General features: G+C 38.6%; 1 protein-coding gene across 5 annotated transcripts in view; it reads right to left on the reverse strand.

Moving 5' to 3' along the window:
• Window positions 1-13,625, reverse strand: part of LOC124260159 (synaptotagmin-1) — a 74,226-nt gene that overhangs the window by 19,635 nt on the left and 40,966 nt on the right. For 4 of the 5 annotated variants that reach the window (XM_046694414.1, XM_046694415.1, XM_046694413.1 and 1 more), the window contains exon 2: window positions 5,306-5,550. In XM_046694414.1, the coding sequence (XP_046550370.1) occupies window positions 5,306-5,525 (220 nt within the window). In that variant the 5' untranslated portion in view covers window positions 5,526-5,550. Of the gene's footprint in view, window positions 1-4,911; window positions 4,937-5,305; window positions 5,551-13,625 lie in introns of those variants that run through there. The other variant, XM_046694416.1, reaches the window with a different exon arrangement.

Consider the following 13,625-nt stretch of genomic DNA (forward strand, 5'->3'; position numbering starts at 1 on the left):
ATATACTGGTTAACCGGAATTATCGCCCACCCCTACAAAGTACTGTAGCTCAGAAAATCTCATCAAATCTCTGTATTTACTGATATCTAAAAATTCTGAACAAATTTGGAATTATGACCTAAGTCAAAGCTACAAGCAGGTGGCAGCATGAAAGTCTGTGCTGGACCATGTGCTTGGTAGTTTTCAAGATGAATGCTGTCTGCAGCAACCCCTGACAATGTGTTAACTATCTCTGACACTACAGGAAGCATGGTACTGTCTACTGAATCATCCTGTTTCATATGCTAATTATCACATTAGGTGTCAATTATCATCCACAACATTACCAACCTTTGACATGATGAGCTCAGTACATATAATTGATGTTTGCCACATGTTTAGTGAACTTGTCACCCATATTCTACTTGCAATTAATGTGTGTTTTTTACCATTCATCTGGCTAATTGTGCAAACGACTTTTAGAAGCCAACCTATTACACTCTGCCAATAAACATATTGCCTTCTATGAAAGTCATTCCATAATAATTGATCTGACCTAAAGTTAATCCAATGACACATACAGCAGCCCTGGGAGTCAACTTGTCAAATTACATGTAACATTATCAAACAGCTGTTATAAACTGTTATGCACAATGCTTGCCTTCACCAAATGCAAAGATATGTATCTATTTGTTTGACTGGTCATAAAATTGTACGATTTGTGTACAGGGAACTTCCATGATACACTTAGGAGAGCATTGATATTCTAACACTTTAGAGTGGCATTATAAAACTGTCATAGCTGAGCGACATAGTTGCTTTACTTAGTGCAATGTTTCAGTACAGATAACTTCATTACCCAAGGGGGGATCCCACGCCTGGGTTTGGTGGGGTTCATTTAGTTCATCTGAATAATAGAGGACAAGGGGAAACAGCTGAAATAATGATAAAGGTGACAAATGGTATCAGTGGATATGAAGCTTTAGGAAGAAGCCCCGCAATAATAAGGTGACTGGATGTATTGTGTGTAGTCACAGTTTGATGAGATGATATCATTTTAATTGACGATATAACCCTGGTCTCTGTTGATAGCCATCTTGGATGTACTGATGTCAAAGGCTTCTGTCAGCTTTCTATAGTGATGTTTATCAGGATGGAAGCAATGGGCTGGTCCACTGGATCTGACAGACTGAAGACTACATGTCTCCTCTGTTACCAGTAGGACTCATGACAGACTGCCGCTATGTATGATAACCAATACATACAATAGTTGATAACAATAAACTTACAAGGCTCTGGTGTTGACCTTAATTTTTCAGACTTTACCCTGATATCAGAATGGTTCTACAAGTACAAGGTAAGTGAGCTTAACACCACTTTGAACACTAGTTTAGTAGCTTGGTTTATCAGCTGGAAGTGTGAGTGCTGCTGGTCTTGGAAACCTAGAGACACGATCAGATACACAACTGGCACGTCTTAAGTATGTATCTCTGCATAGCAAATTGCAGCCCTGTATACACAACTGTGTCACTCTAATCTGGCATATCAAAATACCATTTCTTCCGTTTTCCAAGTGAAATGACAGATTTCGACATGAGAAGTGCGCCGATCATTTCGAGTCTGATGCATATGAAAGAGACATGCATGCATGGGGTATGGAAATCCCCAAGCTAGGCTGAAGAAGAAAAAAGTACCCACAAGATTCATTTATACTCCATCATTCCCTGTAACAACTTACTGTCAGTGGTATTTTGAACATAAATTAAATCAAGTCCGATTGCCAGTCGAATTGCCCCCGCTACAAAATGACCCAGCAAATTTGGTCAAATTGCCCCAGTGGGGTAGTCAAAATGCCCCATTTTATGTAAAATGAATAAATATAGACCATAAATGCATAGTTTTGTCAACTTTGATATTATGTTCTTCATATATAAGTATATACATAGTTATGAGTTTACTAATGAAACATTTATCAGAAATATTACTTCCTAATAACTTTTATATGAAGAACATAATATCATAATAAGTTGACAAAAACTATGCATTTACGGCATATATTTAATCATTATAAATAAATTTGAACAAATTAGAATGAATGACCAAATTGTTTGGGGCAGTTCGACTGGTATATATTATCAAAATCAGTAAGAGATTTCACATGAGCTTGAAAATGTTTCGCTATGACGTTCTTTTCGGTTTGGAGCCCTAAATGATGCAATCAACTTGAAACATTGCCGAATACAACGGCAAATCATGAAGTACTTGTTGCTTTCATTGTTTTCCATTTTGTCCAATTACGCACGTCGTCATCAGACTCGCTATTTGTCAGGTGTGTGTGCCGTGAAAGTTGTTCTGTATTCTCATTGACTGACAAGATGTCATTCTCAGGCTATGACCGAGTACCATAACTATTTCCATAACCAAACAATGGGGAAACATACGTTGTCCTGAGTAGTATTTTATAATTCACCAGTTTTCAGGGAATAACTAAAGTCTTTCTGCGTTGTGAATATTATCTCTGCTCGACCAGGCTGGGATCTTGTCTGACTGACTGACTGACTGAGGTTAATTTTACGCCACTTTTAGCAATATTCCAGCAATATCACGACGGGGGACACCAGAAATAGGCTTCACACATTGTGTCCATGTGGGGAATCGAACCCGGGTCTTCGGCGTGACGAGCAAACGCTTTAACCACTAGGCTACCCCACCACCCCCTGGGATCTGGTATCGAGACTTGATACGTTATTAATGAGAACTAGGATCCTAATTTTTTTCTATAATTCCAGTGTAATTTTTGAAGCAGATAATTTTTATTTTCCTTCGTCTGAAGCATAATTATTTTGTTTTTAAATCCAAGACACCCTAGTCACCAATATGACACAAAATGAACTGTAATCACATTTAAAAAAAAAAATTCTTAGTGACTGGTCATATATTTATAGGGGTGAGTTTGCTGGTTGGAACTGTATGACATTTTGCTGACAAATAGTAATCTTGTTGAATGATATGGTCTATTTTTAAATTTATTTTGACCTCAAGTGGTGCCTCCATTTCGCTTGATTCTTCTTCTTCATCTTCAGTGGAAGATTGTCTTGCAAGATGTAAAATCGGATCATATTGATACCGTTTAACATCCATTTCAGAAATGGCATCAGGAACATCTTTTACTGCTTCAGCATCCACGGACACTGTTAAGCTGTGAGGTAAACTCAAAGAGGAAGCCGTCAGCACGGGCACTTATGACGTCATGTCACGTGATACCCCCTCTGCTCATTAACTGTCAGGTGTTTCCGTAATAGGCGGAAATACGAGTACGTTTTTAGTGGTTTTTTTGCTATTTTACAAACTTTTTGTTCAATTTTAATCACGGAATGTGACTTTTAGAATATCCTTTACAATAAATGAAAAGTTTTGTTTTCGTTTGTATTCTCCTTTAAACATTTGTCAATGACACTTAATGAACACCTGGTTAGTATCCTGCTAGGTAACTGGTGCCATTAGCCACCTCACTAATCATTGTGAGGGTGTTAGTACAACATAACCACTGGCAGAGTGGGTAGCACTGGATACACTGGGGGTTCCAATTTGTTTTAATGGATTTAGAAAAAGAGATAAATGGATTTGTCGAAAATCTTTTTCTGGTGTTAACATGTCAGCAGCAGCCAGGTTTGTGCTGTTAGAGGAAGGTTAAAACTTAATAATTATCTGTATGTACACATACATTCTACACGGCTGTATTTAATACAAAACAGGCAAATATGTACATTCTTGGGTCCATACAGGTGCATATAAGATTACAGGTGGTAATATCTTAAGATCAAGATGGTTTCATACTGTATATGTTTCTTGTAATTCCAGAAATCTGAGAGGTCACACCCAATGAAACAGACTACTTCAAAAACACTGGAGTGTCAAAGGAATACCAGTGCAAGAGGAAGGATTTTGCCTTTTTTCTTGGGCACACTTGATCCTATAATTATGATTACTGTACATGCATAAGAAGGCAGGTTTGGGCTAAAATCATCATCTCCTTGCACAAACTGATTATAGATCAATGATTTGTTACAATGGAAATTTGCAATTTGTCCAGACCAGTCTTCATAGGCAAAATCATTATTGTCCCTGAAAATACTTGCCTCCAGAGGGTTTCAAATACGTAATATCATTTAATTTCAAACACTGTCATTCATTTTGTTAAACTGCAATTCAAATCAACTCTTGGCAAATGTATCATAACTTTCACACTAGAAATATTGTTAATTGCCATATTGCCACAAAACTATTAAGCCTAAACCTAACAATATATTTTATCCACATCAGTGCTGAAGGAGGAGTTAAATAGCATACCTTTTCCATGGAATGTGGGAAGGATAAACACAACAATATGTCTGCTTGCTATAGTAATGACAGTGACCCAGGTAATACACAGGGAGTTAATCTTAGTTCATAGTGTAGTTGGAAGAAGTTTCATTTGCACATACGCTTTGATTGACAAGCTCTGTCAATTTTGTTCATTTGCATTCATTGGTTAATGACTTTAGAGGCGTGCCAGCCTCTGTCACTATATTAAAAGATTTATCCCATCATATGAACCTGTTTTGACAGATATGACTGGTTGTCATTAAACTATTATAGAGAACATATACTTTTGTTGTAAAATGTATTTCTAAGGACTGACACTGTATTTTGTTTAGGTACAGTCAATCTTTGTCCACTACAATCTCAGTAGGTCACCACTACCTTCATCAACAGTGACAACCTTACACTCACACATCTAGTGGCTCTCAAAATGGTCACCCTCTCTACCTTTCTCAAGCAGCCTTACTTTATCATGATAGACAACACACCTTGTATTCCAAACAGAATTTGAAAACATGTAACTTTCATCATACACAATAGATACTCACTGCATTGAACACCAAAACCTACCTGCAGACATGACACTGTTAATTCCCTGAGCTTCTATCACACAGAATCAAGTGAACTCATAGGACAGACAGGTGTCACGTGAAAGTGGTAATGCCAGATGCTACAAAACCTATCATGCGATCAGGAATATTCCTCACTGCCTTTGTTCTCAGTCTGTGATGAGCTAGCTAGTGGAAACATCCAACTGTACATGCAAGAAGTCTGTTTACAGCAATGGACATTCTGGAGGAAATCTTATTCTTATGTGTTGAATGTGGCACCTGGTATGTGTGAGCAAGTTTTATTCCTGAGAAATCATTAATGAACCAAACAGTGTGCAAGATACAACTTACAAGTTCAGACTGAAGGAGGTAAGTCAACTATTGAGAAGAGATCAATGCTCCATCTTACTTACATTTATTTACATTTTCCCAAAACATGGCTTCCAGCTTTCCTATGCCTGTTGGCGCTTCTGTGGACCCCCCTGCTTCTGCTGCTACCTGAGTCACATCTCCAACAGGAGGTGCTTCGCTTGCAGCTGCTGCTGCAAGGCCTCCACCATCTTCATCGCCTGTTACAGCTCTCTTCAAAGCCCGACGGGCTCGGAGTAATGCCTCCATTATGGGCACAGGCATTTACCTGAAGTGCTCACAACAGGACCTGCAACAGAAATACTCTGTGTAAATCATCTATCAATACAGTAGTCATGACGAGCAGTATGGGTGTCAGCCTACCTCCCCTGATACATACCCGAATCATACATGAAGTCATTTCTCAGTTTGATGTAGTGCCGTTAGTTCACACCTATTTCAATTCTACAATGAAAAACAATACACCTCAACAAGTGACGGTGACAATGGAAAGACTACACAAAGTAAATTGGCTTCAGTCATGTTTCTTCACTTTTAAAAATGAACTGTATGAATGTTTTGCTTACAGATGCAGAGTTTCACCATGCCCTACAAAACTAGTGGTCGAAAGGACCCCAAACTACTCATTTCAAATAGTCCTGCAAAGTAATGAAGTAGTGTAATGTACTGTACCACATAGTGTAACAGCTGTTCTTTACCAAATGGTAATATTTCTTGTCGAGAATATGGCACAATGAATGTATTTGTGCAATCCCTTGGGACACAATACCAATTTTCCCTGTATCCATTCTACATATTTGTCACTATATGAGCTTCTCCAAGTTCCATGCAGCTCGCAAAGTACTCTATCAAGTCGTCAAATCTTGAACAGCCAGTCACGTGTATTCCATCTATTTCATTTTGGATGAGTGTATCCATTTAGATTCACATATCATGAAATATGTAACTTTCTGAGAAAATTGAGAAAATCATGAAGAATGGTTTCATCTGTGTATTTATCCTCTCCATGCTCCCGTCAATAACTTGTTTATATATAAAGTACCTCACTGTCACAGTTGCTGTTGTAGTATGTCGGTATGATTATGCAAGACAAGCATTGTCACTAAGGTGACATAATCCCCCGTCGCAAATTATCAAATCAAACTTAAAAAGTAATGAAATTTTAAGTTACTGACAAGCATAACATGCAGCTTAATATGCTGAAATCTTCAAAGTGTCGCCATGACCTTGAAAATTAAGTGTAGGTCACCAAAATTGACTGGGCCCTGTGCCTTCAAAAATAAAGCTGGATGTCAAATATGAAGAAAATCCAGAGAATGGTTCTTGAGGTATCTCGCTGACAAGCTTAACATGCAGGTTAATAGGCTGAATTCTTCAAAGTGTCGCCATGACCTTGAAAATTATGTGAAGGTCACCAAAATCGACTGGGCCCTGCACCTTCCCTAGATAAAGCTTGGTGTTGAATATTAAGAAAATCCAGTGAACAGTTCTTGAGATAGCTTAACATTAGGGTCGGGAATTGGTTAAAATCTTATAATTGATGATTGGTTCATTGCAACCGATCAATCATCGAAAATAATTGGTTAGCGTCATTTATCAAATGTTCCTGTTATCTTTGTTAATGCACACACAAAAAATAAAGAAAAAACATGTAGTAATTTGAGTTTTTTTGCAAATTGCACAAAATCTATTGGCAAATTTCGCATATTTAAAGGATGATTAGTATGTAAGGAACACAGATTTCCTGGATTCTTTAAGATAAATTCAATCATGACTTGGAACGAGCTTGTAGTGCTTATGAAATGTAAATTTAATGACACTGACAAAACCAACCTTGTGTAAAATATTGTTGATGCAAACAAGTGTTCCAAAATTGGTTTGTTCGATTATGAGAAAACACAATCGATTGCTTGGTCGTTTAGGCACTGCGACCAATCTTCGATTATGTCAATTAATCGGACCACCATTACTTAACATGCAGATTAACATGCTGAAATCTTCAAAGTGTCGCCATGACCTTGAGAATTATGTGAAGGTCACCAAAATCGACTGTGCCCTGCGCCTTCCCTAGATAAAGCTTGGTGTTGAATATGAAGAAAATCCAGTGAAAGGTTCTTGAGATAGCTTAACATGCACGTTAACATGCTGAAATCTTCAAAGTGTCGCCATGACCTTGAGAATTATGTGACCAAAACTGACTGGGCCCTGCGCCTTCCCTAGATGAAGCTTGGTGTTGAATATGAATAAAATCTAGAGAATGGTTACGGACGGAGCCTAATACTATATCCCCCGCTTCGCGCTAAACGTGAGGCAGGGGATAACAACATAGATTGCAGAGAAAGGCTTGGCCTCTTTTGTGTGTGTTTCTTTACAAACAAGAGAAAAGTTCAGTCATGCGATGACTTAGTCTCGGTATTATTCGTTACACTGCTATACTGAGTCACCTTGAGGAAATATGAGTTAATAGTAACCATGTCATCAGAAACCCCTAAGTGTATATACTGCAGGTCAAATATCTGTGTTTTATGCGAATTTTCATTTGTTGAGAGATCACTGTCAGCGACCGGGGAAGAGAAAATACATTTTGTAAGTCCCGCCGATTTCTAAATAGTAGCCGTTGCCTGATTGGTTAAATCAGTTCGTACGTCTCGCATTTGATTGGACAGTAATAGGTCGCTCAAAGGCTACATTCTACTAGGGTTTGATAGACTCAGAATAGCAGTGTAACAAATAATACTGAGACTAGGTTTACTTGGACTGACACTTGCAGTGTGGTCAGTGGAGCAGAAATTTCTACTGCGGAATAAAGCAGGCAGAGGTGAGTAAACTTTGGGTAAAGGATGCTTCAGAATTGTTGAGGTACTGTCCCTTTATTTGGTAGAAGGTGAAGGTAGGTGTACAGACACAAAAGATTGGCAACTTGTCTCTGTTAATTGTGGTTGAGTTTGGCCATCCCAATTTTCAGTCCCATTTTGGCCTACAAATGCATATTGTAAGAAATAAGTAATGGCCAAGAGATTTTCAGGAGTCTTTTTTCTGATATTTGTTCATGTACAAGTCACTGAGCCAAGCAGATTTTACGTAGAAGAGGTAGGTGATGTAGCACAAACATATGGCAAAGAATCTTTGGTTACCGGATATTAAAAGTTTGTTTCCCTCATCATGTATAGTATGTGCAACGTTTCATCATTTTACAACATTTCTCAGTTTACCTCAGAATACCATATCCTTCAACGATAGGGAAAGTTATCAATAACAATAATAACTCCCGTTCAGCTACATGTTGATGGGTTTTGCATTTGAAATAATTAAGCTGTCTAAGAGGGATTTAACTACCCAATCTATGATTTTAACTTAAATTAGACACTTACAAAAATATTCAGGGCTTCAGTAATTGCAACCTGGGAGTTAAATTACTCAGGTGTTCACGTGAGGGTTCTGGAAATCCATAGATTTAGTAGTATGGTGATATGTGCTGTAGCCAGCATCACTACTCAAGTTGCTGTAATCTGTGGGCCTACTAACATGTAGCTCCAAATTCGTGAATCAGTAATGCTATGATAGTGACTCGCTATTACTCCAACACATTGAAAATTACAAACTATTAGAGCAACAGAGTAAGTACGTAAGTGTTTTGACAAGCGACATGAAATTGGTCACCCACAAATATTAAATAATATCCCCTCACTAAACTCTGATCAAATTAACTCAGCAGTGTTTGTGATCACTACCTGATTAGTGTGTACAAAACATGAATTTGCTGTCTTAAAAATGACTCCTGAGAAACCATGCTCCAGATTTAGACCATCTAGTGGAGCACATAAGTGGCTGTTTTTAACTACACATCATCTGAGCACTACTTCTGCACATATTATTAGTATAACATAGAAAAGGAAAGTCAAAATAATCTAAGTAATTCACCACATGGAAGTCAGCAGAAGGACAAATTAACAACTTTGACCTATGCTGCAAATTGTATGCCATGCCAGAGATGCATTCATGTCATTTGATTACACACAACAAAGTATTCACAAATGTTGAATATAACACCAAAGTTGCAATAGGAAGACATACATTAAATTAACAATTCAAGTCAAAACGAGATGAAATAGTATTTGTAAAGTATGTATAATGTTTGATGTTAAAATGAGTTGTAGATATTTCTGAAAAAGATTTTAATAAGGAAATACAACTGATGGCAACTGTCTGACAAGCACTGAATCTAGAACAGGCCCCAACCCCAACCTGTTGCTTTAATTCTGTACACACTAGATTTATAAATCTTAGTATTTGAATATTTATATGATTATGTAAGTACAAACTGAAACACTGGAGAGCACGCTGTATAAATCTAAGGAATGGAGAACATGACTCACTCAAGATATTCAACTATATAATGTATCTGAGAAGGCTGCATCCCTCATGGTCTACGTTCCCGTTTCCAACGATCTTAGCGTTAAGGTGACCGTAACTCCCATACCTTAACATAGACATAAGGTAGTCTTAGCGCTAAGGTTGTTTTGTACGACAGCACCCTGTAGTGTATGTTAAACAACTTTCTTTCTTTCTTTGTTCTTAAATAACATCTATATTGAAGCAAGTGGTGGAATTATAATAAGGTGTTGAGAAATAAAATATACCAGAAATACATTATGTCATCATTCATCGTTATCTGTGCATACATTCTGTCCATTCATGTGTAATTTGTATTGTCATAAATGATTCCATTATTGCAGTTTTCATATACATCTATCTCATCTATGTTTGTAAATTTATACGTGTTCTTCAAAATGTCAAACTAATTACATCTTCCGCTACAAAAAGTTATGAATATAAAGACTACACTACCTTCCACATCAGCACATAATAATATCCAGTTGAGTGCAGTACAGCCTTCCTGAATGTCACCACTATGGTATTAATGGCAAACTACGCCCACTGGCCACTTCAGTTGCTGTGTAATGCTTATTATGCTACTTACTAGCTGCTAACTGAATGGCATCAACTAATGCAGTGTGACTATAGTGTTGTCCTTCAATCCAGCAAATCAACATCAAGCTTCAGGCCATAGTAACAGAAACACAAATAAATATTGCTCAAAATACTAGTTACTTAAGGTTACAAAAATATTTTTGTCAAAATTTTCTATTCAGTCAGCCACAATGTCTGTGTGCATATACACTCAGGAATTGTGGACAGAAGGTACCACATGGATTAGTCAACAATGTATAAACACTCCTGAGTACTCATTTTAAGTGTCAATAAACCTTGAAAACTACTTTGATTTCACCTGGAATAAAGACACATGTATTCAACAAGGTGAGGTGAGGTGAAATTGGGTTTAACGTCGTGCTTGAGAATATTTCGCTCATATGACGACGTGCATGCGTGTGTATGTGTATGTGCGGCTGCTTGTACTAGCCCAGACTGAAGCTGGTTTTATAGTGCTAGCTCACTGAGATACCATGCCGCAGTGAAGCATGAATACCCCACTCAGACACATTATACTGACTCCGAGCCGACCAGTCCTTGTTGTACCCATTAATGCCGAGCGCCAGGCAGGGACCAACAAGTACCATATTTTAACGTCTTTTGGTATGACGCGGTCGGGGATCGAACCCGCGACCTTCCGCTCTCCGGGCAGGACGCTCTAACCACTACACCACGGAGGTATTCAACAAGAGGTTATTGAATAAGGTGTGCTTTTGACATGTCTAGGATGTTATTTGGATATGTTTGCTTGTCTGAGGGAGTTGAGGAAACATGAGATGGTCATTAAGAGATTGCATCTTGTATATGACACCAGATGTGACATGGTCATATTCGTGGCTGACTTTTAACCCAGATGTCACCTACTTCTTCTTATGAGGTTCTGAAAATGGATGGAACGACACAGGCTTATGTCAATGGAAAGCACTATATTCACATTTATCCATGTGAGGCATGGCTCTATTTACAGAGCTTGGCACAGACTTTCAATCAACATCCACAGAAATGTTGCGTTTTGACATGCAAATACCCTTGAGATTTTTCAACTGTTTCCCCAAAGCTTTAATCAAGAAATGCCAATAGCAGCCATCAATCAATATCTGTTGCCATGCAACAAAGTTGATCAGTGACGTGAGTAGTTGGCAATAACTCCATCTGACCGAGAGTCCGGTAGTGCTGTTCATGTAGTGTAAATATGCAAGTAAAGAACAGCAACAGAGTCACACATGCCACTTCATCAGAAATGTTGTAGCAATTCCACACTCATCAATATTCCAACAAAAGGCAAATGATTCCTAAGCTCAAACAATCTGAATGAAATCAGAGATATAGGAAATAATGATCACCTATCATGATAAACAATCCCAAATACTGCTACTGCTTATAAATGAGATGAAGAACACATAGAGAAGTATGGTCATTTAGTCTTGATCACATGTTACAGACATAATCTACCCACAACTTACTGGACAGGGGACTACAGTACCCTTGAACTGTGCCGTCAATGTGATTCCGAACAGATGCATGCTGAACTCTCAGCGGCAAACATTCAATACAAAACTGAGATATTTCTACAATGACTGATGAATCGGAGAAGGTATGTACCCTGAATGTTGATGATTAGGAAACAATCTCTGAGGGTCAATTGGAAACTTCGGAACAATTATGCCAGGTATTTAGAAGGAGGTAAGAGGAAGAATTTGAACAGGATCTTGATCATCCTCATTTCAGTTGAATTCGTCTTTGCACTAATAAAACCTGAAATAAGGCTGTAACTAAGTCCATTTCTTGGAGTTCCCAAATAGTCCAACAGTTTAGGAAAGCCTTTAGAAAGAAGTGAGTTCATCTGCTGCCAACTTTGGACCCAAGGTCTGACCACAAGCAATAGCAGGTCTAGAAGTGGAGCTGTACCTTGGAGAGACAACATATAGGATACAGTGATCAGGCAGTCTCCAGGTTTAGGCAAAGAACAGATGTTCTCCCACTGGACCCACAGTCGGTGTTATAGGGAACTGTTGTATCCATAGATCATAACCCATAGATATGAACAGGACTGTGTGATATATACTGCCAACAGCCTGCTTGATTCTACATCAGCTGGATCCTTGTCACTTAGAATTAGACAATCAAATGATTCAGGTTGTACAGGACAGTCAGTGCAAAGAAATGTTTAAAAAGTTCCATTCCCATGGGACTGAACATTAACTGGAGCTGAATGGTCTGTGCAGTCCATGCAAGACCTGAGTGCTTTCCAAATGGAACACTGAGTGTCTGATGATACTAGCTGGTCTTACAAAAGTTGAGTTCGGAACGCTGTCAAGGAACGCAGCCAGCTGATGGGAATCTATCGGCACTAGCAGCCAGCTGATGGGAATCTATCGGCACTAGCATCCAGCTGATGGGAATTTATCGACACTAGCAGCTAGCTGATGGGAATTTATCGACACTAGCAGCTACCTGATGGGAATCTATTGGCAACTGTTGACCATGCAGTCTCACGCCCGGGGGATTCTTCTAGATGGCTGACGATGATGTATGTTTGGCACTCAGTCAAAGGACTAGTAGAAGAAGGCAGGTAAGGCTCTAACTTCTGTTGTAAACAGTCTACTCTACCTCCTCCTGGCTGGTTGACAATGATGTATTAGGTACACCATCTGGAGACCTAACAGCCTGGGCACTTGTAGTCCCCATGCAGCATGGTGGCCAAGGCATTCTTCTCAGCCTATCCCGTGGGCACAAAAGGTATGCACAACACTACTGTTTAAAAATCATGTGTCACATGTCTTTGCTTACTTCTAGGCAAACTTGTACTGCTGATGCAAACATCTTGCCACCACGACAGAAAGAAATGAATAGGCAGTGGTGAAATCATCAATTGTAAACTTGTACCGAAAAGATAAAAAAGCAGCAGGTGACAGAATTGGCATTCTTCAACTGTTTACCATGTCATATGTCATGTTGATGCAAGTGCTTCCCTAGAAAACAGGCCAACCTTTGAAAATACTGACGGAAAGCAAAGAATTTTGACTGATGTAACAGCTATTTTTAATCCGCTTAAGAACAGACCTATGTCCAGAAAGAGTGTCTGAAGAAAATAAAGGCTACCATCAGCATGTTATGATAAAGAAATTATGAATTCAAGATGTCAACAGTAAAAACAGACTGGCATGGTGCAGGAGCAGACTCAACTTAAAAGACAAATACTGGAAAAGGTCATCCTCTGTGACAAATAAAAGGTGCTTATTGAGAAAAATCAGAGAGTACTTATTTGGAGAAATATTTGAGATGAATGGTCCCTTCAGTGCATGGGGACTGAGTTTGATGATCTGAGTTTGATAATCTGGGTCTGTATCACATGGCACGGAGTTGGAATTT

The sequence above is a fragment of the Haliotis rubra genome, unplaced genomic scaffold (genome assembly GCF_003918875.1).
Source record: "Haliotis rubra isolate DU_JTF1 unplaced genomic scaffold, ASM391887v1 Scf751, whole genome shotgun sequence".
NCBI classification, from domain to species: Eukaryota; Metazoa; Mollusca; class Gastropoda; order Lepetellida; family Haliotidae; genus Haliotis; species Haliotis rubra.